This window comes from Balaenoptera physalus (genome assembly GCF_965194825.1).
Source record: "Balaenoptera physalus genome assembly, chromosome: 20".
NCBI lineage: Eukaryota > Metazoa > Chordata > Mammalia > Artiodactyla > Balaenopteridae > Balaenoptera > Balaenoptera physalus.
The window spans coordinates 9694436-9718656 of NC_138901.1; the positions used below are offsets into that span (position 1 = coordinate 9694436).

General features: G+C 51.0%; 1 protein-coding gene and 1 long non-coding RNA gene across 2 annotated transcripts in view; one reads left to right on the forward strand and one right to left on the reverse strand.

Annotated features, from left to right (window-relative positions):
• Positions 1 to 24221, reverse strand: part of DNAH17 (dynein axonemal heavy chain 17) — a gene marked incomplete at its 3' end in the record, with an annotated part of 115130 nt that overhangs the window by 79254 nt on the left and 11655 nt on the right. The window contains exons 9-18 of the mRNA XM_082443049.1: positions 23799 to 23966; positions 23275 to 23391; positions 16592 to 16857; positions 15650 to 15845; positions 13033 to 13179; positions 8065 to 8173; positions 7643 to 7746; positions 5648 to 5788; positions 3461 to 3604; positions 1433 to 1615 (exon numbers count right to left, since the gene is read on the reverse strand). Of these exons, the coding sequence (XP_082299175.1) occupies positions 1433 to 1615; positions 3461 to 3604; positions 5648 to 5788; positions 7643 to 7746; positions 8065 to 8173; positions 13033 to 13179; positions 15650 to 15845; positions 16592 to 16857; positions 23275 to 23391; positions 23799 to 23966 (1575 nt within the window). The remainder of the gene's footprint in view (positions 1 to 1432; positions 1616 to 3460; positions 3605 to 5647; positions 5789 to 7642; positions 7747 to 8064; positions 8174 to 13032; positions 13180 to 15649; positions 15846 to 16591; positions 16858 to 23274; positions 23392 to 23798; positions 23967 to 24221) is intronic.
• LOC309650967 overlaps positions 11657 to 24221 on the forward strand; it is a 356435-nt gene continuing 343870 nt past the window's right edge. The window contains exon 1 of the long non-coding RNA XR_014257858.1: positions 11657 to 11826. This is a non-coding gene — a long non-coding RNA (uncharacterized lncRNA). The remainder of the gene's footprint in view (positions 11827 to 24221) is intronic.

Sequence of the window (24221 nt, forward strand, 5' to 3'; positions counted from 1 at the left end):
CTATCAACGGCACTGACCTCTCCATGTTGTCACTCGGTCACTTCTGTAAATTAAAATCTCATGGATACAAACGAGACCAGAGCGGGGCGTGCGCAGCCTGGGGTGTGGCCTGATCACCGGGACCCTTATTCTGCTTTGTTCCGTCCTGTTCATCATGCCAAGCCCCTCAGGACCCCGGGGTGCGTGCAGGAGCCCCGGATGCGCATCCTGTCAGATTCTGGAGCACACGTGGGAGTCCAGCTCTGCGTTGGGTCTATTCTTGAGCTGACCACTGGTGGCATAGTTCACTTTATTCTGAGCTGTGGAACAGCTTGCTGCGTGCCCTTGGGCCGGAAATACCACCTTTTTGCGGCTCAGGAATCCTCAAGCCCTTCTCTCTGCCTGGAAATCCCCTTCCACCCTTACAAGACTCAGAACGCATGTCAGCTCCTCTGGGAAGCTGTCCTTGACCTTGCCAGGTCATGTCCTCACATCACTACATTCACTCACACATGCGCACGTATGCACACATAACTCTGTCCCTAATAGCACAGAGCATCTTGCTGTAAATATTTGTTATTACAAATAATATGCGCCCATTATCAAAAAGTTCAAATGAGGCAGAAGCATATAAAATAAAAAGCTCCCCTGGCATCCCCTGTCCTCCTACCATCCTCACCCCCATCCTGTTTCCCAGAAGCAAGCACTCTTAACAGTTCGGAGTGTATCCAGAGGAAGGCAGGCTTTTGTTTTGTTTAAACGAATGAAATCACATTCTAAACATTGTTCCACAACTTAAACACTTAATAACAAACATGTCATGAGCAGCTTTGCATCCCGGGCTCCCTTCTGGGACTCATCCGGATGCCTTTGTCTGGATGGGCCGGAATCTACTGAAGGACACCTGTATTTGATGGTCATTTAGGTCTTTTCCAATTTTAGTTTAACTGCCCCACAAACCATGCTCCGACAAACACACCTTCTCAGACCTCCCTTCGGGGGACGGGGAGGGGCTGAATTTCCCATGCCTTTGCATCCCCAGGATCTGATCTGACTGCATTTGACGTGTCAGACGCACGTTAGGTGTTTAATGCATTCAGAGCAAACGGCTGCGGGAGCCCACCCAAGGCACATCTGTCAAAGAACCTGCGTGCTCAGAGGGTCACAGCGTTTAAATTATGGGAGCGGGTGAAATACCAGGGAGGGTGGGGATGCACACTTGGTGTCTTATTGGGGGTGGGGAGGCATCAGGGGAATGAAAACCAGGTCGACCGAGGAGAAGCCGCTCTGGGGAGAAAGATGGGATCTCAGGAGTGGAGAGAGAAATCCGGGCCACCGTCCTGGGGAAGCTGATGGAATGGAAGCCTCTGGGCTCCTCTTCACATTCAGGACCCCTTAGGGGTAGCAGTTGGTGGCAGGGAAAGGGGTGGGGCCGTACCAAGCCCAGACTGACCTTGTAGTTCATCCTGCCCTTGGCCAACCTGGGGATGAGCTTGGCTGCGCTGCAGATGTCAGTGACCAGGCTCCCAATCAGCGCCAGGAAGCCTCGGTCCCCGCCCACCTCCAGGGACGGATTGAAGACCAGCCCATCCTCGTCCAGCTCCATGCGGACCTCAAACAGCGGTGCGATGCTCTCCTGAAACAGGCCGTCATGGGGTCAAAGCCTTGCCCTCGGCTGAACCATTTTCAGTGCCCGGATGTTCCCCCCAGCACCAGACAAGGTATATGGCTAACTCCTGCTGGCTGGGGCCCCTGCAGAGAACACACTTCCTGAGGGCCCTTGAGCGAGAACTACACAACCAAATGCACCGCCATCGGGCCAAATGCAGGTTGGGTGTCCAGGGCGGGATACAGCGGTGATCGTGAGTGCTGAGGAGACCCGTTACCTCCGTTCAAAGCCCACATCTGCTACTGTCTAGCTGCATGGCCTTGGGCAAGACCCTCGGCTTCCCAGTTTCCCCAAATATACAAAATGAGTACAGCTGCTTTATAGAACAGAGGCAACCCTTGTCCCCATCTCTTTGGGTTACCGTGAGGACTAGAGGGATGTCTAACACATAGAGCACGTGGGGCGGCGGCTGTCTCAGGTGTAAGTGTCAGCAGCTGTGGCCACAGTGCTCAGTGGGGCAGGGGCAGGGAGTGTCACAGACAGGCAGGATGGTCTCCGCTGAGCTCCAGAAAGGACACGCCCTCATGTCCCTTGGAGGTTCTGTTTCTAAAGCACACACGCCACAACCCCGTCTATTCCCCCTTGTGAGGGTCCCTCTTGTGAGGCTGCAAGGCTGAGGTGCAGCCTCATGTGTCAGGGGACAGGGTAGAGGCTCGCCCAACATAGCGGCGAGTCTCAAAGTGCGGGCCAAGGCCCACGGGTGGCCTCGGGACCTGCTCCACGGCCACTGATCTTCCTCCAAACGTAGTCCCATGCTGGCCCTGTGGGTGGCTGGCTTGAGAGACCCCTGGTTCTAGGACTGAGGAGGGGGCGGTCTGCACTAGTGCCTGAGTGATTTGCTAAGTGGGAGAGGTCAGTTGTCACAAACTCAGGTGACCAGACTTTTCTAAAGCCTCTGACTCAGGGGTCCGCTCCCACTGCTTGGCCACTTGCAAATACGGGGACTTCCTGGGATTTTTTGAGGATGCTTTGTTATTAGGGTCTCATCATGCTTTTGATTGTGACTCTCCTCTCTTTGTAGTGATAAATTAGTTTATAAGTTTACTATAAATTAGCTACCTTCATTGCTGATACCGTGTCACTGTGCCTTGCTTGGTGAGACTTAACAGTTGGTAATGCCGACTACTTTCATCAACAGAATCTGGGGTCTGTGATTTTCTGGTGACAACTGCCCTCTGCAGCTTGTGTAAGGGCATCTCACTGCAGTGCCCACCATCCTTTCCTGCGGGTAGTCTGTGGGGGGGAGAGTGTCTTTCATCTTGCCCTCCTGGCAGTATTCAAAATCACTTGGGAACCATTGTAGTGAAAAGGACATGGGCAGGAAATAGCTCTTGGAGAACAGGCTGGGATGCAATTAACCAGCAAATCCACTTTGCTGACCTGGTTTAAGCTTCTACTCAATTCAGCAGAGGGTTGAGCGGGTTGGTGGCTGATGTTGCCGATAGGAGGGCACCTCCCAGCCCCAATCAGCATAAGGAGGGGGCAGTGGTACCTGCTTTTCCTCACCTGGCAGCAGCATAGGACAACTCAGATCCCTGTAGGTGTTCTATAGCCCACTTACGCTGCAGCATATTTAAGGACCAGATGTCCTGAGCACCTGGGACTGAGCAGGGTCCCGGGACGCAGGACTTTCAGGTTTAAAATTGGGACGAGTTGGTCACCCTGGGAAGTCTGTTCATTTGTAACATGACAGTCTGTTCTTTCATCAGGAAACCACAGATTATAGATTCCAGCGTAAACCTTTCTCATATTTATAATATCATAATACATATATATGTATATGCATATATATATCTCACATTTGTAACTTACATCTACAACCATGTTGTCCATTAGGTAATTTAGAGACTTGCGAATGAAATGGTCAAATTCATCCAAGACCATGCTGTCAACGTAGTTGACATAATCCTTCCAGGACTGGCTCGTCGTATTCGCTCTGAAGAGTTCCGCATTTTCCTGCAAACAGAACCACATGGCTGGCTGTCGTTTCACTGGCCCACTTGTTCCCTCTTTAGGCAATTTCTTCAACAATTCCCTGGGCTACCCTCATCCTTGTTCACACCCTCCACACACAGGGGTCTGCTTTTGGCTTCTTGAACGCTCCCGGCTCTTCCTACAGGCTGCTCCCTCCCATTCATGCCAGGTGTGGCTTCTTCTCATCTTTTAGGTTTCAGCTCAAATGTCAGCTCCTCACAAAGGCCCTTCTTGACCACCCCCCATTCATCTCAGGTTTGGTTCCTGTCCCTGCCCCCCGACCTGTGTTCCCTCTAGCAATTCGTTATTTGTGCCTGTGATGGCACAGATGACAACTCTGAATTATTTTGTCTTTGGTCTGTACCTCCCCTTGATGCCAAGCATCACGAGGACAGGGATTGACTGTCCTTTCCACCATTATACCTCCAGCACTGAGTAGTATGCCTGGAACAGAGCAGGAGCTGGCGGGTGGATGGATGGATGGATGGATGTTTGGGTGGGTGTGTGGGTGGATGGATGGGTGGGTGCGTGGATGATTGGGTGGGTGGATGGGTGGGTGGGTGGATGGATGGGTGGATGGGTGGATGGGAGGATGGGTGGATGGGAGGATGGGTGAATGGGTGGGTGGGTGGATGGGTGGATGGATGGATGGTTTGGTGGATAGATGAAACTGTAAGACACTGAGTGCTACAGGAAAACACAAAGATGACTGTGACCCAGTCTGTACCCTCAGGCAGTTATATTCTAATAGGGGAGAGAAGACACAGGCTTAAATAACTTCAGTGTAATAATGGTTCAAACGACTATTATGGGAGTAGAGGACTCTGGCAAATGTTGCGATAACAAAGCCTTGTCAATTGCTCGCTGGCCTCTGCCTCACTGGGGTTCCTGTTCCCTCCTGGCTCGCCCTCCAGCTGGGCTAGTGTGCTGTGAACCTCTTCCCAATGCTAAGCTAGATTTATCTCTCCCGTGTTGTTTCCAACACATCTGGGAATGTTAATAGGTTAATCGGTTAACTCTTCCAAATAACCTTTTTGCAGTTTAACATGTTAATTTCGTTGGACCTTCTGGCACCAGGGCAAAGGGGAAAGGAAGAGAATCTGGAAACAAGACAAAATATTTCTTGGTCCAGTCAAGTCACTCCACAGAGGCAATGACCTTCCAATCAATGACTTGACCATGAGTACAGCCCAGCACAGACCCTCCTCCCGGGGGGCCTGCTGGTCTGTCTGGATGTGGCGACCCATCATTTAAGGCCATAGCAATGATTTGCACCATGCACTGGGAAACCCCGAAAAACTGTCCTGAAAATATCTTGAGCTCGGTGGGGTGGTGGGGGCGGGCAGTTTTCTCCTTTCCAGGCCAACACAGAGCTGCACCTTTCACATTTGCCTCAGAAACAGGTGAAAATGCAAGCTGGCTAAAGTGGCCATGGACGGAGGAAGGCGTGAGAACCCCATGCTGCCGGGAATCAGGCAGAGCTGCCAGGGACGTGAGGCTCCCATTCTGCATCCCCCTCCGACCGTGCCCGTGCCCGTGGGGCCCCGGGCCCATGGACCCTTGAGACGGCTGGCAGAAAGGAATAACCTGCATGCCGGGCAGCCCAGCGGGCACGTGTCCGCACATTATCCCAGTTTCAACGTGTTGGCACCCAAACACCACAGGGCACCCACATTCCGTGCTCCTCTCTCTTCCCGTGCTGCCGGGCCTTCCTCACACTCAGGGGTGGGAAGCCGTGATACAGCTTCTCCCAGGGATTTGGTGCGAAGGTGTCACTTGTCCACACCGATTCATGTGGGGTGGGGGGAGGGGGCTCTGACACCCTTAGGGGAGGAGGGCAGACACGTGACAAGAGGAATCAGGCTTCCGGGTGAGCAGTTAGCAGGGTTTGCTACTATAAGATGGGACCCCTGGATTAAAGGTCTTAGATGCCTGACGTTTTCTGGAGCCTCGAGCTCTCCCTCCTCCCTCCCTGGCTGCTGAGAGCCCATGGCCTCTGCAAGGCCCTCCCGGGCAGCTCCTTACCATGACCATGGCCTGGATCTTCAGGCCGGCGTCCTTGACCGCGGTGTAGCGCTTGTTGAGATTGGCCATCCTCCCGTCCAAGTCTAACAGGGCCTCTTTCTTGTTGTCCTTCCTTTCAAACATTGGGTTGGCCGACCAGTCCTGGAGGGAAAAGGTGAGCGGGAGAAAAATGTCTGGAGAAAAAGCTTCTGGCCCTACTTCCTCCTACACAGCCTTTAGAGTGAGTGTCCCCATCCTAGGCTGGCCTCGCAGAGGCCGAGGGGCCGCTGAGGACTGTTGGCCAGAGAGCCTCCAATGATGTGACTCAAAACCAACCAGGGCCTTGGAGGACCACGGAGAGACCCCTGTGCATGTTCCCCAGTCAGGCCCCAAAGGAGCCCCTCTAGGGGAAGGAGCATCTGACCCTCTTGTCAGGGAACCTCAGGAGCTGGGGGTGAGGGGACATGGCAGCCGGATCTGGAGACACATGTGGAGATGTTCAGAGTCCAGGACAGAAAGGGACACACAGGAGAGAATGAGTGACTGGAGAAGGCGCCCGGGGGCTGAGGAAAGGTTGCCATTTTCGGATTGAAAGTACTTTATGGATCCAGGGAACATTAACAAAAGGAGACACACATCTGGATACACTCTGGTGACGTGTCTGAACCCTGAAGATGACCAAGGACTCTATCTACCTCTGGACAGAGAGAACAGGAAAATCAAAAAATATCTTTCAAAGGAAATATCAAATATATCAGCAAAGGGAAGTCATACCTTTGTCAGCTTTTTCAACATTGAGGCTATAAGCAGGGGTGGCTGTGGCCTGAACTGTGCCTCCTCCCGCAAATTTATATGTTGAAGCTCTAACCTCTAACATCTCAGGATGTTACTGCATTTGGAGAGAAGATCTTTAAAGAGGTGATTAAAGTGGGGTCATTAGGGTGGGCCTAAATCCGATATGGCTGATGTTCTTATAAGAAGAGGAGATCAGGACATAGACACAGAGGGACGACCGTGCGAAGACACAGGGAGAAGACGGCCGTCTACACACCCAGGAGAGAGGCCTCAGAAGAAACCAACCCTGCTGGCACCTTGATCTCAAACTTCTAGCCTCCAGGACTATGAGACAATAAATTTCTGCTGTTTAAGCTGCCCAGCCTCTGGCCCTTTGTTATGGCAGCCAGAGCAGACGCATACAGGGATGCTTCTAGACTACTGAAAGAAAAGGACCATATCAAAAAATCCTTTACTTGGACAAGACAGCTATAGGTGAGATCCAAAGAAAGATAGTTTTGGAAAGCAAGGACTCAGGAAGTAGGTCATCAACGCACCCTTTCTGAGGCAATTACTTGAGGAAATAGTCTGATCAAATGAAAACTGAATCAGAAAAAAAATCAGAAAAAAAGTGGGGTAAGCAATGGCTTTTGCTTACAATGTATTGAGTTAAATCTAAGTGGATGGTGATGAAAAGAATGTCAATTGTAACGAAGGAAAGAGTTTCACACCGTGATAAGCCAAAGGAGTCTCAAAACAGAAGAGGTGTTTTCTAATGAACAAACTAGCGCTGGCCCACGGCAGGTGTCCGCAAATTCAGGCACTGATGACAAACTGTGGTGGGGGAGGGTAGTGCTAGCGAGGGCTTTCCCCCAGTTTTCTGGGTCAGGCTTGAGAGCAAGGACCTGTGCTGCTCTGCATCGAGGGATGAGCTCCCGGTGGGGCTAAGTCTGAGCGCGTCTCCACCCCCACCTTCGTTCCTGGCACCCGCCTGGCAGGGGGACCTGCCCACACATCTGCTGAGCTCAACAGACCCAAATGGAATGGAGCTCTACAGAGTGACCAGGGGCTCTTCTGCCTTGGGGCCACCCTGACGTCACCATGGTACAGCCCAGAGCCTCACACAGCAGGCCCCCACTGCCGTGGGCACTTTCCGTGATAATCTCCGAGGGGGCCCGTTTCCCCAGGACCCTCTCCGGGGTCCCCATTTAAGCCCCGCTCTGTGCTTTGCAGGTTACTCACCTTCATGGCCTGGGAAATCCCCTCTATGTTTTGCTTTGCTTTTTGTATCCTGTTCTGCAAGTTGTATAGCATTTCTCGCATCTCTTGAATATATTCAAACACACCTAAAATAGAAGCATAAAGGGATCTTACAAAATGAACGATTTAGCAAGGGCTGGCTTAACACTCATGATCACAACACAATGCTCGGCGAGTCTGTCCGCTTCTCTGGAGCCTGAAGCAGAGGAAATCACGGACAGCTTCCTAAAAGGCAACTCCGAGGAATAAAGCACATCGTGTCTCTTCGGAAACAGGGCCTCCCTATCCCCATGTAGGCGGATCACTAATTCCACAGGAATTCCAGACGGCCGACAGGTTGGACCCGCCCCTCCATCCCCCTCACCCAAGTTTAACCTAAGGGGAAATGAATGTCGCCTTTGTACCTTTGCCATTCCAGAATAAGGTCGTCTCAGCGTCCAACAATTTGACATCGATTGCTTCCAATTCTGACTTTATCAGTGGAAATTCTACGTCCTTCACAGTGGTCTTTATCTGCAAAACAAGGGCTACAGTTTCAGGGCCTTTGTTCCAAATCCAAGCAGATTTAAAATCGTCTCCTGGTAAGGGTGTTTATTACTCAATACCAACCAAACCAATTACAGTTAGTGTTATTTAATTGGGAATTATGTGTACATCAAAGTTCAGGAGATTCCAACTTTTAAAATTATTTTTTATCACCAAGGATTTATGTATATACTTAACTCCTAATCACCCATGTTATAGGGTAGGAAGAGAAGGAAATTCGCTAATGCAAAAACAGCACGTACATAATCCAAAACTTAAAATATCTGGCTTAGAATCATAAAAAGAAAATCAGAGGAATACACACTGGTAATTGGGACACTTCTGGGGCATTTCTCAGAACATCGCCTTGCCTATGATCTAAGGCTCGAAATGTGATTATACAAAGGAGGTCCAGGATCTGTGGAGAAGCTGTTTCACTTGTTAAAGCATCAGAGTGAACGATAGGGTATGTTCCATACAGGCTTGACATGGGTCTACCCTGAGCTAAGAAATTCATGTAACACTCGAAAACCTCAATTCACAGAACAGAAAAAAAAAAAGACAGAGTGTGTATACAGTTTTTATTAATTACACCTTTAAATAACAAGCACCAGTTGTGCTTTGGAATACTGTCCTATCTGGCAACATTTTGATTTACATGTAAGTTTCCAAGGACAGGTCTACTCTCTAAAGTGAGGGATGTACATAGAATTTAAATTGTACATTAGATGCTATTTGCCTTTCACAATAATTCTTTTTTTTTTTAAACATCTTTATTAGAGTATAATTGCTTTACAATGGTGTGTTAGTTTCTGCTGTATAACAAAGTGAATCAGCTATACATATACATATATTCCCACATCTCTTCCCTCTTGCGTCTCCCTCTCACCCTCCCTAACCCACCCCTCTAGGTGGTCACAAAGCACAGAGATGATCTCCCTGTGCTATACGGCTGCTTCCCACTAGCTATCTATTTTACATTTGGTAGTGTATATATGTCCATGCCACTCTCTCACTTTGTCCCAGCTTACCCTTCCCCCTCCCCGTGTCCTCAAGTCCATTCTCTACATCTGCGTCTTTATTCCTGTCCTGCCCCTAGGTTCTTCAGAACCATTTTTTTTTAAGATTCTATATATATCTGTTAGCATACGGTATTTGTTTTTCTCTTTCTGACTTACTTCACTCTGTATGACAGTCTCTAGGTCCATCCACCTCACTACAAATAACTCAATTTCCTTTCTTTTTATGGCTGAGTAATATTCCATTGTATATATATGCCACATCTTCTTTATCCATTCATCTGTCGATGGACACTTAGGTTGCTTCCATGTCTTGGCTATTGTAAATAGAGCTGCAATGAACATTGTGGTACATGACTCTTTTTGAATTATGGTTTTCTCAGGGTATACGCCCAGGAGTGGGATTGCTGGGTTGTATTGTAGTTCTATTTTTAGTTTTTTGAGGAAACTCCATACTGTCCTCCATAGTGGCTGTATCAATTTACATTCCCACCAACAGTGCAAGAGGGTTCCCTTTTCTCCACACCCTCTCCAGCATTTATTGTTTGTAGATTTTTTGATTATGGCCATTCTGACGGTGTGAGGTGATACCTCATTGTAGTTTTGATTTGCATTTCTCTAGTGATTAGTGATGTTGAGCATCCTTTCATGTGTTTGTTGGCAATCTGTACATCTTCTTTGGAGAAATGTCTATTTAGGTCTTCTGCCTATTTTTGGATTGGGTTGTTTTTTTGATATTGAGCTGCCTGAGCTGCCTGTGTATTTTGGAGATTAATCCTTTGTCAGTTGTTTCATTTGCAAATATTTTCTCCCATTCTGAGGGTTGTCTTTTCATCTTGTTTATGGTTTCCTTTGCTGTGCAAAAGCTTTTAAGTTTCATTACGTCCCATTTGTTTATTTTTGTTTTTATTTCCATTTCTCTAGGAGGTGGATCAAAAAGGATCTTGCTGTGATTTAAGTCATGGAGTGTTCTGCCTATGTTTTCCTCTAAGAGTTTTGTAGTGTCTGGCCTTACATTTAGGTCTCTAATCCATTTTGAGTTTATTTCTGTGTATGCTGTTAGGGAGCGTTCTAATTTCATTCTTTTACACGTAGCCATCCAGTTTTCCCAGCTCCACTCACAATAATTCTTGACATATATTTGGTACTTTAAATGGTGCCTCCTCCCCACCCATGTCCTCCTTTTCAGACAATTAACTCTTAGGAAAGGTACGGTAGGGCAGAGAAATAAAGCTTAACAGCTATTACCAGTAGAAACCACACAGGAGCAAAAGAAAGCACTGACGGAATTATAAAGTAAGTCAATGTGAAATCTTGATTCCATTTATCAGAGTTTGGATATTAAACAATTACACGAATAGCCCAGACAAGAGCTAAATGTTATCATGCCTTTGTGATTGCCCAGAGTAAACAAAGCTCACAGCAATGAGATCCATTTAATATGCCCTGTTTATTATTTTTCAGCAGCCTATATAATAAATCCACACCTTTAGGGCATTTTTCCCAGACCCCCCAGCAGATTCCTTCAAGCCCCACTCCAGCACTTACCTAGCTCAAACATTAATAGACATTAGCAGTCTGGGGGCCTGGGGTCTCTCTCGGCAACAGAAAGTACGTTAAGAATAAGAAGCGCCATCTAAGGGACCAGGAGCATCTCCAGAGAGGGGAGCTGGCATCAGTAATAAGGGTCACTGCAGGCGCTGAGCTCTGGGTCTCACTCCCCGACTCCCCATCCTTGTCTAATGTTTTTATTAGCAGAACAATGTCATTCACAGCGGAAGCTAACACGCTTCCCCCTGCATGTGACTGGTTGGGTTTTGTTTGGAAATTCAGAAGTGGAAAATCAATTTTTTTTGTTTCATTCTAAATAACGTTTGTTGGATTTTTTTGTTTGTTTCTGATTGCATCGTTGTGAAAAAAAGAAAAAAGCTCTTGCATTGAAAGTAACCCACAAACATTTTTCCACGTGACTGTATCTCTAAGGCTTCCATTCTTCCTAAACACTGTGGCCGGGAGGCGTTCCAGGGAACGGATGAACACGGCGTTCTTTGAACCTGAAGAGAGCTGGTTCAGGAGAAAGGTAATTCAAGGAAACGCACTTAAGGCAGGCCCTGGGCTGTCACAGTTCACAGCACCAGTAAGTGAGTCGATTCAAATTTTATCTCAAAAAATGAAATTAGTGAAAATGAGCTTACTCCAGTTTATCTTGAACACGTCTCAGGTTACATCACCCCCATGCTCTAATTTATGGAATAGAGTTAAGGAATGGGTCTATGGTTGGTTTTGTGGTGGGTGTGTCAGGGTGAGCGGTGGGGGAGTGATACTTTTTGACAAATCCACATGATGGCATGATCTGGTGTGCTTCACTTCACGTTCAGGTAGGAGGCGGTCACTTCTAGCAAGATCGGGAGGCTTCCTCAGTGTCCCAAAGGCCTTGCTCTGAATCTTTTATTTATTTATGGCTGCGTTAGGTCTTCGTTTCTGTGCGAGGGCTTTCTCTAGTTGTGGCAAGTGGGGGCCACTCTTCATTGCGGTGCGCGGGCCTCTCACTATCGCGGCCTCTCTTGTTGCAGAGCACAGGCTCCAGACGCGCAGGCTCAGTAGTTGTGGCTCACGGGCCCAGTTGCTCCGCGGCATGTGGGATCCCCCCAGACCAGGGCTCGAACCCATGTCCCCTGCATTGGCAGGCAGACTCTCAACCACTGCGCCACCAGGGAAGCCCCTGAATCTTTTGATGTTCCAACTATTCTCTTTTTTGGCAGGGAATTCCTGGGCTTGGTCAAATCTGGCCACCATAGGGAGGAGGTGCATGGTAGAGCTGTGCTCCAATTACTACCGACTCAGAGAGCACTTAACAAGCAGGCAGGGGAGGGGCAGGACAGGAATCTCCCTCTCCACGTTCTGGTTGGAACCGGGCATTAAGTTCAAGGCCGCTACAAGACAGGCCAGGGAAAGCGACCGAGGCATGCTCCTCAGGGCTCTAGGAAAGGGGCTGTCACATCAGGGATTTGGGAGCGCGTAAGCATCTCTCCCACAGATCGAGATGCAAAACCCAGAAACAGAAATATTCCAGGTCCCACACAGTGGCTCCAGTTGGGGGCAAGTTGGCTGCAAGAAACATAAGCCCATTAAAGCTGGCTCAGGTCACGTGGAGGTACGCTGGTGGAGCCCCGGGGGCTGGACCCACAAAGCGCACGTCCGGGCTCCCCTCTGTCTCGTGGGGCCTCTCCGGCGGTCCGCTCCACCCGCCTGCTCCCTTCCTTCTGCGGCCCGGGTTTCTGCTCATTCTGGTTTCTCTGCTCCCCCGAGACTCCGGTGTGAATGATGCTGGGACCCAATTCCAAATTCCCAGGGTTCAAGGAGACGGAATCTCATTGGCCCCTTTTGGATGAGGTGTCTGCGGTAGGCTGAATAATGGCCCCCAAAGACGTCACGTCCTAATCCACAGGACCTGTGACTATGTCACCTTGCACTTGGCAAAAGAGAATTTGCAGATGTGATTCAGTTAAGGACCTTGACATCGGGTGGGCCCAATGCGATCGCAAGGTCCTTATGAGAGGGAGCCAAGAAGAACAAAGGAAGGGAACATGACAACAAAAGCAAAGGTGCTGTGATCCAAAGGTGGCGTGACGTGGCCTCGAGCCACGGAACGCAGGCAACTCTGGAAGGTGGAAAAGGTGAGGACATGGGTTCTCCCCAGAGGGTGGCTCCAACCACCTCCAAATACGAAAACATTCTCAGTTCTATTCTGTGTGGGGATTGTACACCTGTGTTTGTTCTAAAGAAAACCCCCAACGTGGCAAACAAAACAAAGCAACACCAGCTCACCTCATTGTACCAGCCGGCAATGAGTTCCAAGTTGCCCACGAACTTCCGGAAGGTTTCGTACTGTGAGAACAGGTTCTCGGCGCTGCTGGGAATCTCTTTTTGTTGCTGGAAGTTCAGGTACTTGACCTCTCTCAGCACTGCCACCAGCTAAGGTGAATGAAGAGAACAGAAGAGGTCAGGGGGTGGCCTCAGTGGCACAGCACTTGGCAGCACAAGTGAGGGTCCCTGGGATGCTTCCACAGCCCCCAAAGCAGGCGGGAGGTCTGACTGGGGACGGGCTCCACTGGCAGGATCACGATGCCGTCACCCTACTGACTGGTCCTGATGCCTAGAAGGGCTGGCATCACCAGCGTGGTGGGCACCATCATTCTAACCCCCCAGGTGTCTAAAGAAAGGCTCCTCCCTAGGGCCTGACCTTCCCTTGTCCCTCTCCACCCCCTGGTTACAGCCCAGGAGACCAACAGCAGGGCATCCCTTCCGACAGAGCTTCTGCCCTCGCTGCTCAGCCAACACCGTTCTTGTGGAGGCCCCAGTAACCTTCACATTGCTGAATCCATGGGTCACTTCACAGGCCCCGTCTCACGTGACCTCTCAGCAGCTGGTCCCTCCCCCTCCTGGGCACATGGTCCCCTCTTTGCGTCCAGGACACCAGGCTCTCCTGGTCCCCATTACCAGTCTCCCTGATGCTTCTGAGATTTAAGTGTTGGAAAACTGCGGATGGGGTCCCTCTCGATCTGCTCTCACGTTGGTGACCTCATCCAGCGTCACAGCGTTAAGAACCATCTATGTGTGAATGATTCCCGTGCTCACGTCCCCAACTCGGGTCTCTCTCCTGACTTGAGACTCCTGTATCTACCTGCCTACTCAGCGTCTCCATGTGGATGTCCAGTTGACATGTCAAACTCAACGTGACTGAAACAGAGCAGTCTTGCCCACTGGCCGCCTCCACCCGCTGTCTCATCTGATGGCCATTCCCCCCTTCCAGTTGCCCAGCCCCAGAATGCTGGGGCTGACCCCTCTCTTCCTGCATACGTGATTTCCAACCTGTCTAGGATCTCATCGGCCCTGTGATCAAACTCTAATCTAACCTCTGCGCACCTTCACTGTCGCTGCTCTGGTCCAGGCCATCATCCTCTCATCATCCCTCACCTGGATTCCAGCAAAACACTCCTAAGTGGTCTCTGTGCTTCTGGCCTTGCCCTCCCCCCAAGTCCACTCACACCCTAGCATCAATCAGATCAGGGCCCTCCTCTGCTCGAAACCCTGCAACGGCTGCCATCTTGCCCGGAACAAAGACCCAAGTCCCTTTCAGGGCCCGTGAGGCTCTCTGTGCTCCATCCTCTCCTCACCCCCTTTCCCTGCACCTCCCCTGCTCACTCCACCCCGGCCCCACTAGTCTCCTCGCTGGTCCCACAACACGCCAGGCACACGCATACCTCCTGGCCTTTGCTTTAGCTGTTTGCTCTCCTCGAAGGCTTTCCTCCCATCTTTGCCGGCCAACTCCCTCACCTCCTGCAAGTCTCTGCTCGAATCCAAAGCCGCAACCTGCCCCCTTCCTCCGCCTCTGTCCATTCCCCGCTTACCTGCCTTTCCCATTCTTTGAGGTACCGACCATCACGTTCTCATGTGTTACACGTTATGCTGGTTCATCGTCCCCTCCTCCTCTTCTCCTGGCCCTTCCACCGGGCCCCCACCACTTTCTCCCCTCTCTCTGTCTCTCTCTCTCCCCCTCTCCCTGTAGGAGGCAAGCTCCAGAAGGACAGAGATCTTTGTTGGTTCACTAATTTATCCCAAACAAGTACACAAAGTAGGTGCTCAGTAAGTATTTGTTGAATGAAAGAATGAATTTGGGTGAAAGAAGGTTTCAGAGGAAAAGTCACATCTGGGTTCCCTGCCTTCCTGGTATCACCGCTGACTTCAGAGCAGGGCAGATGCGTTCTCGTAAGGCAGGTGCTTGTAGAGATGCCGGCTGCTCTGGCTTCTGCCCGCGTACTCGGTTAACTACCTGGGGTTTAGCCCTGGGCGGTGTGGATTCCCTCCAGCCTTCCCGACTTGACCAGGGGGTCCACTTATTCAGATCCTGAAAAGACCTTTTTTTTTTCTTTTAAATTCTCAAATTGATGGTTCCTCTTGGGGTCCCATGAAAGGCGGCCCAGCTTTAAAATAGCGTCCTCGTGGGATAGGGAGGGTGGGAGGGAGGGAGATGCAAGAGGGAAGAGATATGGGAACATATGTATATGTATAACTGATTCACTTTGTTATAAAGCAGAAACTAACACACCATTGTAAAGCAATTATACTCCAATAAAGATGTTAAAAAAATAAAAATAAAAAATAAAAAAATAAAATAAAATAGCGTCCTCATTCCAGCTATTTTCAAGGAGGCTACGATTGTCTCATATCTTAAATATATCCTGGGCGTTCTTTAAGCAACACCTGAATAATAAAGCTGTAGCTAAATATGACATAAACATCAACCCCACAAATCCATGCTGTTGGTAGGAGGGGGGGTGGTCAGCCTCAGGGTCACGTGGGCTTGCCCCGTGGGGAACCCTAGGTCCCCGGGACAGCCTCTGGCCCAGCTGCCCTCTCCAGGCTGCGGCCAGACGACACCCACCGCTTTGCTGAAGTTGACGCGGACGAGGCTGGTGGCGGGGTCCCGCTGGACCAGGGGTTGCCCCAGGGTGAAGCAGCAGTCCTGGTCCACCCCCGCCGCCCACTGCTGGTAGATCCTCTCACGGTAGCTTCTCAGCAGTTCCACCATCTCATCGTATTTCTGGTAGATCAGCTTGGCCTCCACGCTGGACATGAGCCTGGAATCAGAGTTAGGAGGACGGTCAGGTGCCGTCTCCCTCGGGGCCTCGCTAGCACCCCAACCGTGCCTGCCGGACCTTGGGGTGATGCAGCAGGCAGCCAGCTCTCTGTTTCTTCCAGGCTGAGACACTGAACGCACACATAGATGATGCCCTTCACAGGCAGCAACCAGCCCAGAAAGTCAAATGATAACCCTTGTAATATTGGCCCTGAATGGCCAGGACTTGATTCATAACTGCCACCTTCCTTAATGTCCGTCCTCCCTTCCAACTTAGGACCAACCAGAGAGCCAGACATGCCTCCCGACCAAACACACGGGACGCCCTCCTCCAGTCCCCACGCTGATGGCCTCCAGCCCGGGAGACCGGGAGCCTCTTCTCTGTTCTGCTGTGGGTCCTTCCACTCCTCCGCCTGCTTTCCAGCCTCTGCCAAACACAAGCGACAGTGGCCGGCTCCCTGCTCTGGCCAGCACCGAGGAAGTAGCCTTCGCTTGTTCTCATTTGGGTGTCTTTGTTCATTTCCATGAGGGTGACCACCAAGGTCACCTTCCCGACACGCCCGCTGGGAAGGCACCCAGAGGAGGGGGAGGTGCAGTCAGGGTCTCTCCTGGGACCGTGCCCTGGGAAGGAAAGGCTTGGCCGATGGTGAGCGTGGGCCTGCCTCAGAGCTGGGACAGACGTCCCCGCAACCCACCGCAAACTCCACAGCTGTGGAGGCGCGCTGCCCGCCCGGGGCCCTCACTCACAGGTGCTCGATGAGCTTGAGGTCCCTCAGGGGTGCCTCCAGCCTCTCCTGCAGCTCCAGGCTCCACTTGAGCTGCCCGGCCACCGGGGGCATGTTTTTATGGATAGGGGGGATGTTCCCGTCTGCCGAGGCCGCCATCTGGGTGTCATACAGGGTCTTGGTGTTGTCCAGCTCAGCGTCAAACAGCTCCAGCATGACCGAGTACCTGGGCACCACCTCGGGGAGAATCAGAGGCCGTTCCAAGAGGCTGCCATACATGTGCAGGAGCTGGGGAGAAATGAGAGAGGTGCCTTCGCCGAGGCCCGCCACCTGCCCCATCCCCGGCGTCACCCGCAGCTGCGTGTCTGGGACGCCATGTGCAGCCAACCTTCAGGGGCAGGAAGATACACGCCTTCCAGACAAAGAAGCTTTCTCTGTGTAGCAACTGGCTAACCGGGCGCCTCGATAATTTCCATGTTGATGTACGCTGGGTCCCTGCATACTTAGCTTATAAACCAACAGTACAAACTAGGTCCAAGGTCTGGAAAAACTTATTCTGGGCCCAGGAGAAATCAGGGTTTGGGCAAAGAAGATTTAAACATTTAAGAAATACCATTTCAAAAATTGAAAAAAAAAAAAAAAAAAAAAGCAGCCACAATACTGCACTTATATAACCAGGGCTTACGCTATAACTGGATGGAGAAATGCCTTTTTTTTTTTCTGTATTTTTTTTTAACATCTTTATTGGAGTATAATTGCTTTACAATGTGTTAGTTTCTGTTGTATAACAAAGTGAATCAGCTATATGTATACATATATCCCCATATCCCCTCCCTCTTGAGCCTCCCTCCCACCGTCCCTATCCCACCCCTCTAGGTGGTCACAAAGCACCGAGCTGATCTCCCCGTGCTATGTGGCTGCTTCCCACTAGCTATCTATTTTACACTTGGTAGTGTATATATGTCAGTGCTACTCTCTCATTTTGGAGAAATGTTTTAGTCATGAGAATTATTCCTTTTAGGAAGAACACTGATTCTCAAGGACCCACCCAGGCAAGAAAAACCACCGTGGGGAAGTTTGTTTTGCTCTGAAAAATGCTCTGGGGAAAACAGGAACAAACTAGGTGAGAGGCAGGCCAATCTTAACCACATGGGGTCCCCAAACCACTAAAGTCGCCAAGTGCTGGGTGTGGGGAAGGGTCTGTAGGAGCGTCCTGGGGCTGCCGTGACAGCACCGCGAACGGGGCAGCTTCAACGACAGAATTTATTCTCTCACAGCCTGGAGGCAACAAGTCCACAATCAAGGTGGACAGAGTTGCGCTACCCTGAAGGCTCCAGAGGAGAGTCTGTCCCAGCCCCGGGGTCCCTGGGGGTGGGCGGCAACCCTCGGCTTGTAGACCCGTCACTCCATCCTCTACCTCCTTGGTCATGAGGCCATCTTCCCTGTGTGTGTCTCTTCTCTTTTTCTGGTACAGACCCCAGACACACTGGAGTAAGGTGCACACCGCTGCAGTAGGACCTCAATTTACATCTCAGTTACATCTGCACAGACCCTATTTCCAATAATGCACAGGCCCCGGGGGTCCAGACTTCAACCCCTCTCTCTGGAGGACACAGTTCCACCCACCGACAAAGGGGCCCGTGTTTAGCCTTGGGCTGACCAGGTGGAGGTGGCAGTGGGGACAGGGCCCAGACATCGTGCATAGGTGTTGAGAGCGGGAAGAGCTGACCGGGAGAGCTCAGCTCCTGGGGGTTTGAGGAAATTACAGGGAGAGCTCGGCACGTTCCCAGGCCGTGACACCAGGGGCTCAAGCGTGGGCTGCCTGATTCCCCCAGGAGCTGGGACAGCCCGGGTCCCCTTCAATGTGTTATTTCCATGGCCTGTCAGCTCGAGAGCCCTGACCTGATTACTCCGGTGGGGGACGTCACCTCACATTTCTGAGGGTGGTAACCATAAACATGCCCTAGCACCCTGCAAGTAAGGAGCTCATCACCCTGTGGTCTGCGGATGCTACACACTGGCAAAAACAAAAACAAAAACAAAAACAAAAAACTGAAAAGCTTAGTAGAAGAGAATAAGGTAGAATTACCTGGGTGTTTCAGTTAGAGTCTTGGCTGGAATCGGAGGGTGGCTCAAATTGGGCCATAGAGGAGAGTTTCTTAAAAGATCCTCTCACAGTGGTGGGTGTCCAGGGAGGCCTCAGGGGCTGCGCAGGCCGGGGCTGAGCCTGAGCGGTGAGGGAGGGGCCCTTACTGCAGCCTGGAGAGAGAGGCCGTGGGGTCGGACAGTGACACGTGACATGTTAGGGCAGCTCCGAGCCAGCCTGAGGTCACCAGGGGAGGGGTACCTGAGCCTGGGGGTGCCCGCGGCAGAGCACTGCTGGAGACAGATGGGGATTCATCAGGGCTCAGACCACACGGCCCCATTTTCTCTGGGAAATGGGTTGCAGCCCTTGGTGCCTGGAAGGGCTGGACCCAAGTCTCAGATGTGTCCTAGTTTTTGGTATGAAAACCAAGACCACTGTCCCTAAAAAATGGCCTTTTGGGGAAACAGTGGAATAATGGCTGCAGAGAAAGGAGGAAAGATTTTCAGGTCCCTGAAAGCCAGAGGGAACAGCCACGGACCGCCGGGAAGACCCCGCAACTCCGAGTTGCTAAGCACCGATCCCTGCGGAGGGGCTCCCGACATATTAGGTCACCAGCGTCATTTCTCTGAAAACTGACATGTAACAGTTGGGAAAAAACATGTTTCTCTTATTGGTTGCTGACCCCCTTGACTTATTTTCCTTCCCACTCCTCTTCCTTTAATTTCACGTTTACATGATTTTTGGCCTCTGGCTTCTAGGAAGGAGGTTAATTTCATTTTCTGCCAGGAGGAGTTCATGTGGAAAATTGCTCTAGAACTTTCCCGGCTGCGTGTGAATTACTGACAGTGAGAAAGAGCATCCAGGCAGCTTGGGAACATGCAGGGGATCAAGGGGACGGCAGGGAGGGGACCCCAAGGGCCTGCCCTAATTAGAGCACAGGGTTGTCCAGGGGGAAGGAGATGTTCTTCGGTGCAGAGAGGAAGATGAGCAGATGGAAGTGGTTTACACGAGTTTTCCGCCTTATTTTCTTTCTAATCTAGCACAGACATAAAGTTCCATGTTAGAAACAGACTTTACCTTGTGGAGTACAGAAGCCGATTTAGGCCACGACAGGAGTGCGGAAGTTCCTCACAAGAACGCCCGGGGGTAGAACAAGGGCATTTGCCAGTTTGAGCACCTGGGAGTGGACTTCAGTCCCTCAGGTGCCACCCGGAGTTCCTCCTGGACCAACTCCTCCCCTCCGAGGGGGGACCTAGGGTCTCTCGATCGCGAGGGGAATAGGCGTCTCGGTTTGGATACATCAACCCACCTCCTTCCCCATCACTGGAAGACAGCACAACGTGGCACCCAGCCAGCGGAAGGCCTGGGGGCGCTTCTTCTCCTGGCTCCATCCGCACAGGAGGCGAGAGGGACTAACCGCCTGGCACCCCGGTCCGTCAGCTCCAGCATCGTCTTAATTCTCGGAGACCCCACCACAGGGGAGGACCTGGTGTTTCCGCGTTAAAGCACTGGCTGCAAACCCTACTTGGGACTCTTTGCACTTGGGTAGCCCTGGGGGTGAGAGCCTCTCGGTTCCGCCTAAGGTCTTCCCCGGGAGTGAGCAGTGGTTAACAGCTCCACTCCCTCGGCTGGGGCCACGTCCCTCCATGGGGAAAGCTCCAAAGCACTTGCTGTGTGCTGGGCTCGGTTCTGAGTCAACCCAAACCAAGCGCCTCCCCTCGGGGAGTTTATATTCTAGTTCAGAAGACGACAAACTCATAGAGATCAATACACCACAGATGCCGGGGCAGGCGGGGGAGGGGGCAAGCACGAAGAAGGAAAACCGAGCAGGTCAGTGTTGGCGATCGGAGCGAGGGGAGGGCTCCCGCCTGGAGGAGGAAGTGAGGGAGGCCTCTCCAAGGAGGCGCCCGAGGCAGCTCCAGGGGAAGGGTGTTCCACAGAAGGGAACAGCATGGGGGCACTGTATTAACTTGCATTCACTGATATTTTGCCTGGAGCACCAACTCCATCCAAGACTTAATTGATCATTACATTTGCAGAGCTTCAAATCCCCAAGCATTTGCATTTTTTGAAAGAATCTAAAAGGCAAAGGACAGCCTGGCATTGGCATGAGGAGAGATCTTTGTGCTCAGGGGTGGCGGGCTTCCTGGGTCCCCAACTCAGCCCCAGGAAGCCCAGCCCCGGCATCCTCTGGAAGAGCGGCCGCTGCCCTATGCTACCTAGGCCAACCCGACTGCCTTCCCGGCCACGGGAGCCCGTCCAGACGAGTGGTTTAGAACAGGGATCCTGCCAGCAGTGAACCTTGGAGCTGGTTTGGAGCCCTGGTTTCCCTACTTGCTGGCTAGCCATGTGACCTTGAGTAGCTTTCTTGACCTGTCTGAGCTGGTGAAATGGGATAGACAATGTAGGTAACGAATTTAGCAAAGAGCTTGGGTTTTGTGAGAATTAAATGAGGTAATGTGCTAATTATCGGTCATCTCCTCCAGGCATTGCATTACTGGCAGCAACCCAGAGGCTTGCAAAGTGAGGGGAAGAGATAGTTCTGACCTGCAGAGAGTCATGGATGATAAACATGCATGAAACTAGACAGAGAAATAAACAAGCTGCCCGAGCATATACATATATTGCCCACTTAAATACTCAACATCTATTGTCCAGATGTGTTGTGGCTACACACACTACATCCTGCAGAGATCCCCCCTCTCAATCATAGGGGCAAGGCAGGTCACATAAAGGCATGACGAATGCTGGGCTAGGGCAATAAGGAGTGGTGAGGAGTGGGGCAAACTGAAGCACTGACGTGCTGTCTATCATCAGGAACAGCTCCGCCCCCGCAGCCACTTGTTACTATGAGGGACTGTGTGTCCCGTGTGGCCAGGTCTGTTTTTCCAAGAAAGAGTGAAAACCTGGATTTTTATGTGCACTCTCTGAATTTTTAAATACTGGTGACTAATTCAAGGTTTTAGAGAAGTGCCATGTGAGAATAGGCAAATCTAGAGAGACAGAGTAGATTAGTGATTGTCTAAGATTGGGGAGGTCGGGGAGAAATGGGGAATGACTGGGGGTGATGAAAATGTTCTAAAATTGATTGTGGATGGCTGTACAACTCTAAATGCACCAAAAACCATTTAACTGTACACCTTAAACAGCTGGATTGTATGCTATGTGAACTATATCTCACAAGTCCCACGTGAGCCAGGAGAAACCCACCAGTGGTCTCTGCAGCCCAAGCCATCTATTCATGACTCTGATGAATGGGTGTAAATGCCCGAGTTCCGAATTATTTGATGAGACGGTGATGTATGCAAAACACTGGAAAGTCGGATAATCACCACATCTGCATAACTTCTGAGCACTGCTATTTTGAGTAAGGGGTCTGCAAATTTACTCTGTTCATTATGTTCTTCTGAGTTTACTATTTCAATTAGCTGGTTTCCCTTGCGGTAATCTGTTATGGCAGCAGTGGAAAGGTAACACAGGCTGATGTTGCGAAACATTTGATTACCACACAGACTCTGTTCTCACCCACACTTATTTAGCCCCTCCTGACTGCTTGGTGAGGGTCCTGGTTTGCCTGGGACCGAAGTGGGGGGGGGGTCTCTGAAATGCTGGACTTTGTTTCAAAACCAGACTGTCCTGGGAATAGCAGGGTGAGCGTGCCCTAGGGAAAGAGGTCTGTCTGCAGAGACAGGATGTGCTTGGTGTTGAGTGTTCTGCCTGCAAGTTGGTGAACTGGCAGTGGTGTGTTGGCACTGCATGTCGGCTGCCTTGTGAGCTTGGACCGAGCAGGTCCAGGGGCCCGTCTCCATGCCCCCCAATGTGCCTGCTGTTGAGGGATCCTCGGGGAGGGGCGCGCCAACCAGCAGTGGGCACGAGTGTCTAGCTCCTCACAATTCCAGCCAGCTTGACCCATAACAAAGGCACCTTGCTGTTCTAACTTGCACTTTCCTGATTATTTGAGAGGCTAAACCAACAACCTATGTCTGTATTGGACACTTGCGTTTCTCTTTCAAGTTGACATTCTCTAGGGGTTTTAGTGCTTTTCTGCAATCTGTTTTTAAAACGTTTTTATAACATCAATGCTTTTTTCTAACTGTAAAAGTACTACACACTTCATGCACACAACTCGGAAACTGTAGAAAAGTACACAGAAGACAGACAAATATTAGCCATCACCCCACCACCTAGAGACGGCCCCCCGTAATGATACTGTGTTTATTTCTTGGGTCTCAAATGTTGAAGAAAGTGTCAGTGTGGCTCAGTGGCTCAAAATGTGGATGGGTTTTATTTTTATAGCAACTTTGCCTCTCTCTAACTTCTGTTCCTTATAAGTAGTGGGGGAACTGAACCCTATAAGGATAAATGGAGCACAAGAGGACTCAGTAAAGTAACCACCTCGTGTTCACTTTCCTCTCTTACTCTAAGATGTGGCAGTGCTACTCAAGGTGAAGATTGCTGACTTGCGCTAAGGCCCCGAGAAAGGTCCCTGGCCTTTTCTGGGCCTAGCTCTTCACCTATGAATGAGGCTGCATGATTAGACCACCTCTACAATCGTTCTCGGCATCGCGGTGCTGCTGTGACGAACTCCCAGTCAATGCAGAGCCCCCGCCCACCCGTACCTTTGCACAGGACTCAATAGAACTGCAGTCGTCAAACCCCTGGCAAAAGATCGTGGCCAGCCTCCTATCCAGATCTTGAATTTTGGTCTCAAACTCAGCGTAATCGTCATCAAAACTCTGAAAGCGAATTAAAACACCAACCTTGTAACCGTAGCCAGCATGCAAAGCACGGGGGCGGGCTCACTCCAATGCCCACGGACACCCCCACCCCCTCGGCAGGATTCAGGTTACATCTGGGCTGAGCTAGCTCACTGTCTTGGAGGCTGCTCCACAGGCAGAGTTTTTTGGTGTTTGTTTGTTTTATCTTTAGGCCTTGCCTTGCGGCACGTGGGATCTTAGTTCCCCGACCAGGGATCGAACCCTCGCCCCCTGTGTTGGCAGCACAGAGTCCTAACCACTAGACCACCAGGGAAGTCCCAGGGCAGATCTTTTGCACCATTTTTTCTCTGTCACACGTGCTCCCTCCATGTGCCTTCCCACTCTCTGGGCATTTGCCATCGATCCTGCCAAGGCCCCTGACTTACCGAATCTCCGGGGTCCAAGGGGTCGTATTTGCAGTCGGCAAAAACCTTCACCAGCTCAAAGACCTCATCATAGATCTGAGCGACCTGGCTTCCGAGGATGTTGCCCCTCACGCCCCCGAGCTCAATCTTCTCCAGCTTCAGAAACTCGATGGCTGTTTTATAAAGGTCCTGGTGGAGGAAACCCCAGCACCCTCGTCAGTTCATCTTCCTAACTACGCCAACAGTTCAGTCCCTCATCCAGCTCTGACCCCGGCAGGGAGGAGCCCCGGGGCCACACAGCAGTCTGGAGGGGCCCTCTGTGTATTGGTGTTAATGTTCTCTAAAGCTGTTGCTGTAGCAGAGATGGAAGGAAGGGTCCCATGAGTCATCTCCAAGTTGTGATCGTGGAGGAGGAGGAGGTGAAGGTCGGGCTCTTGTCCTGAC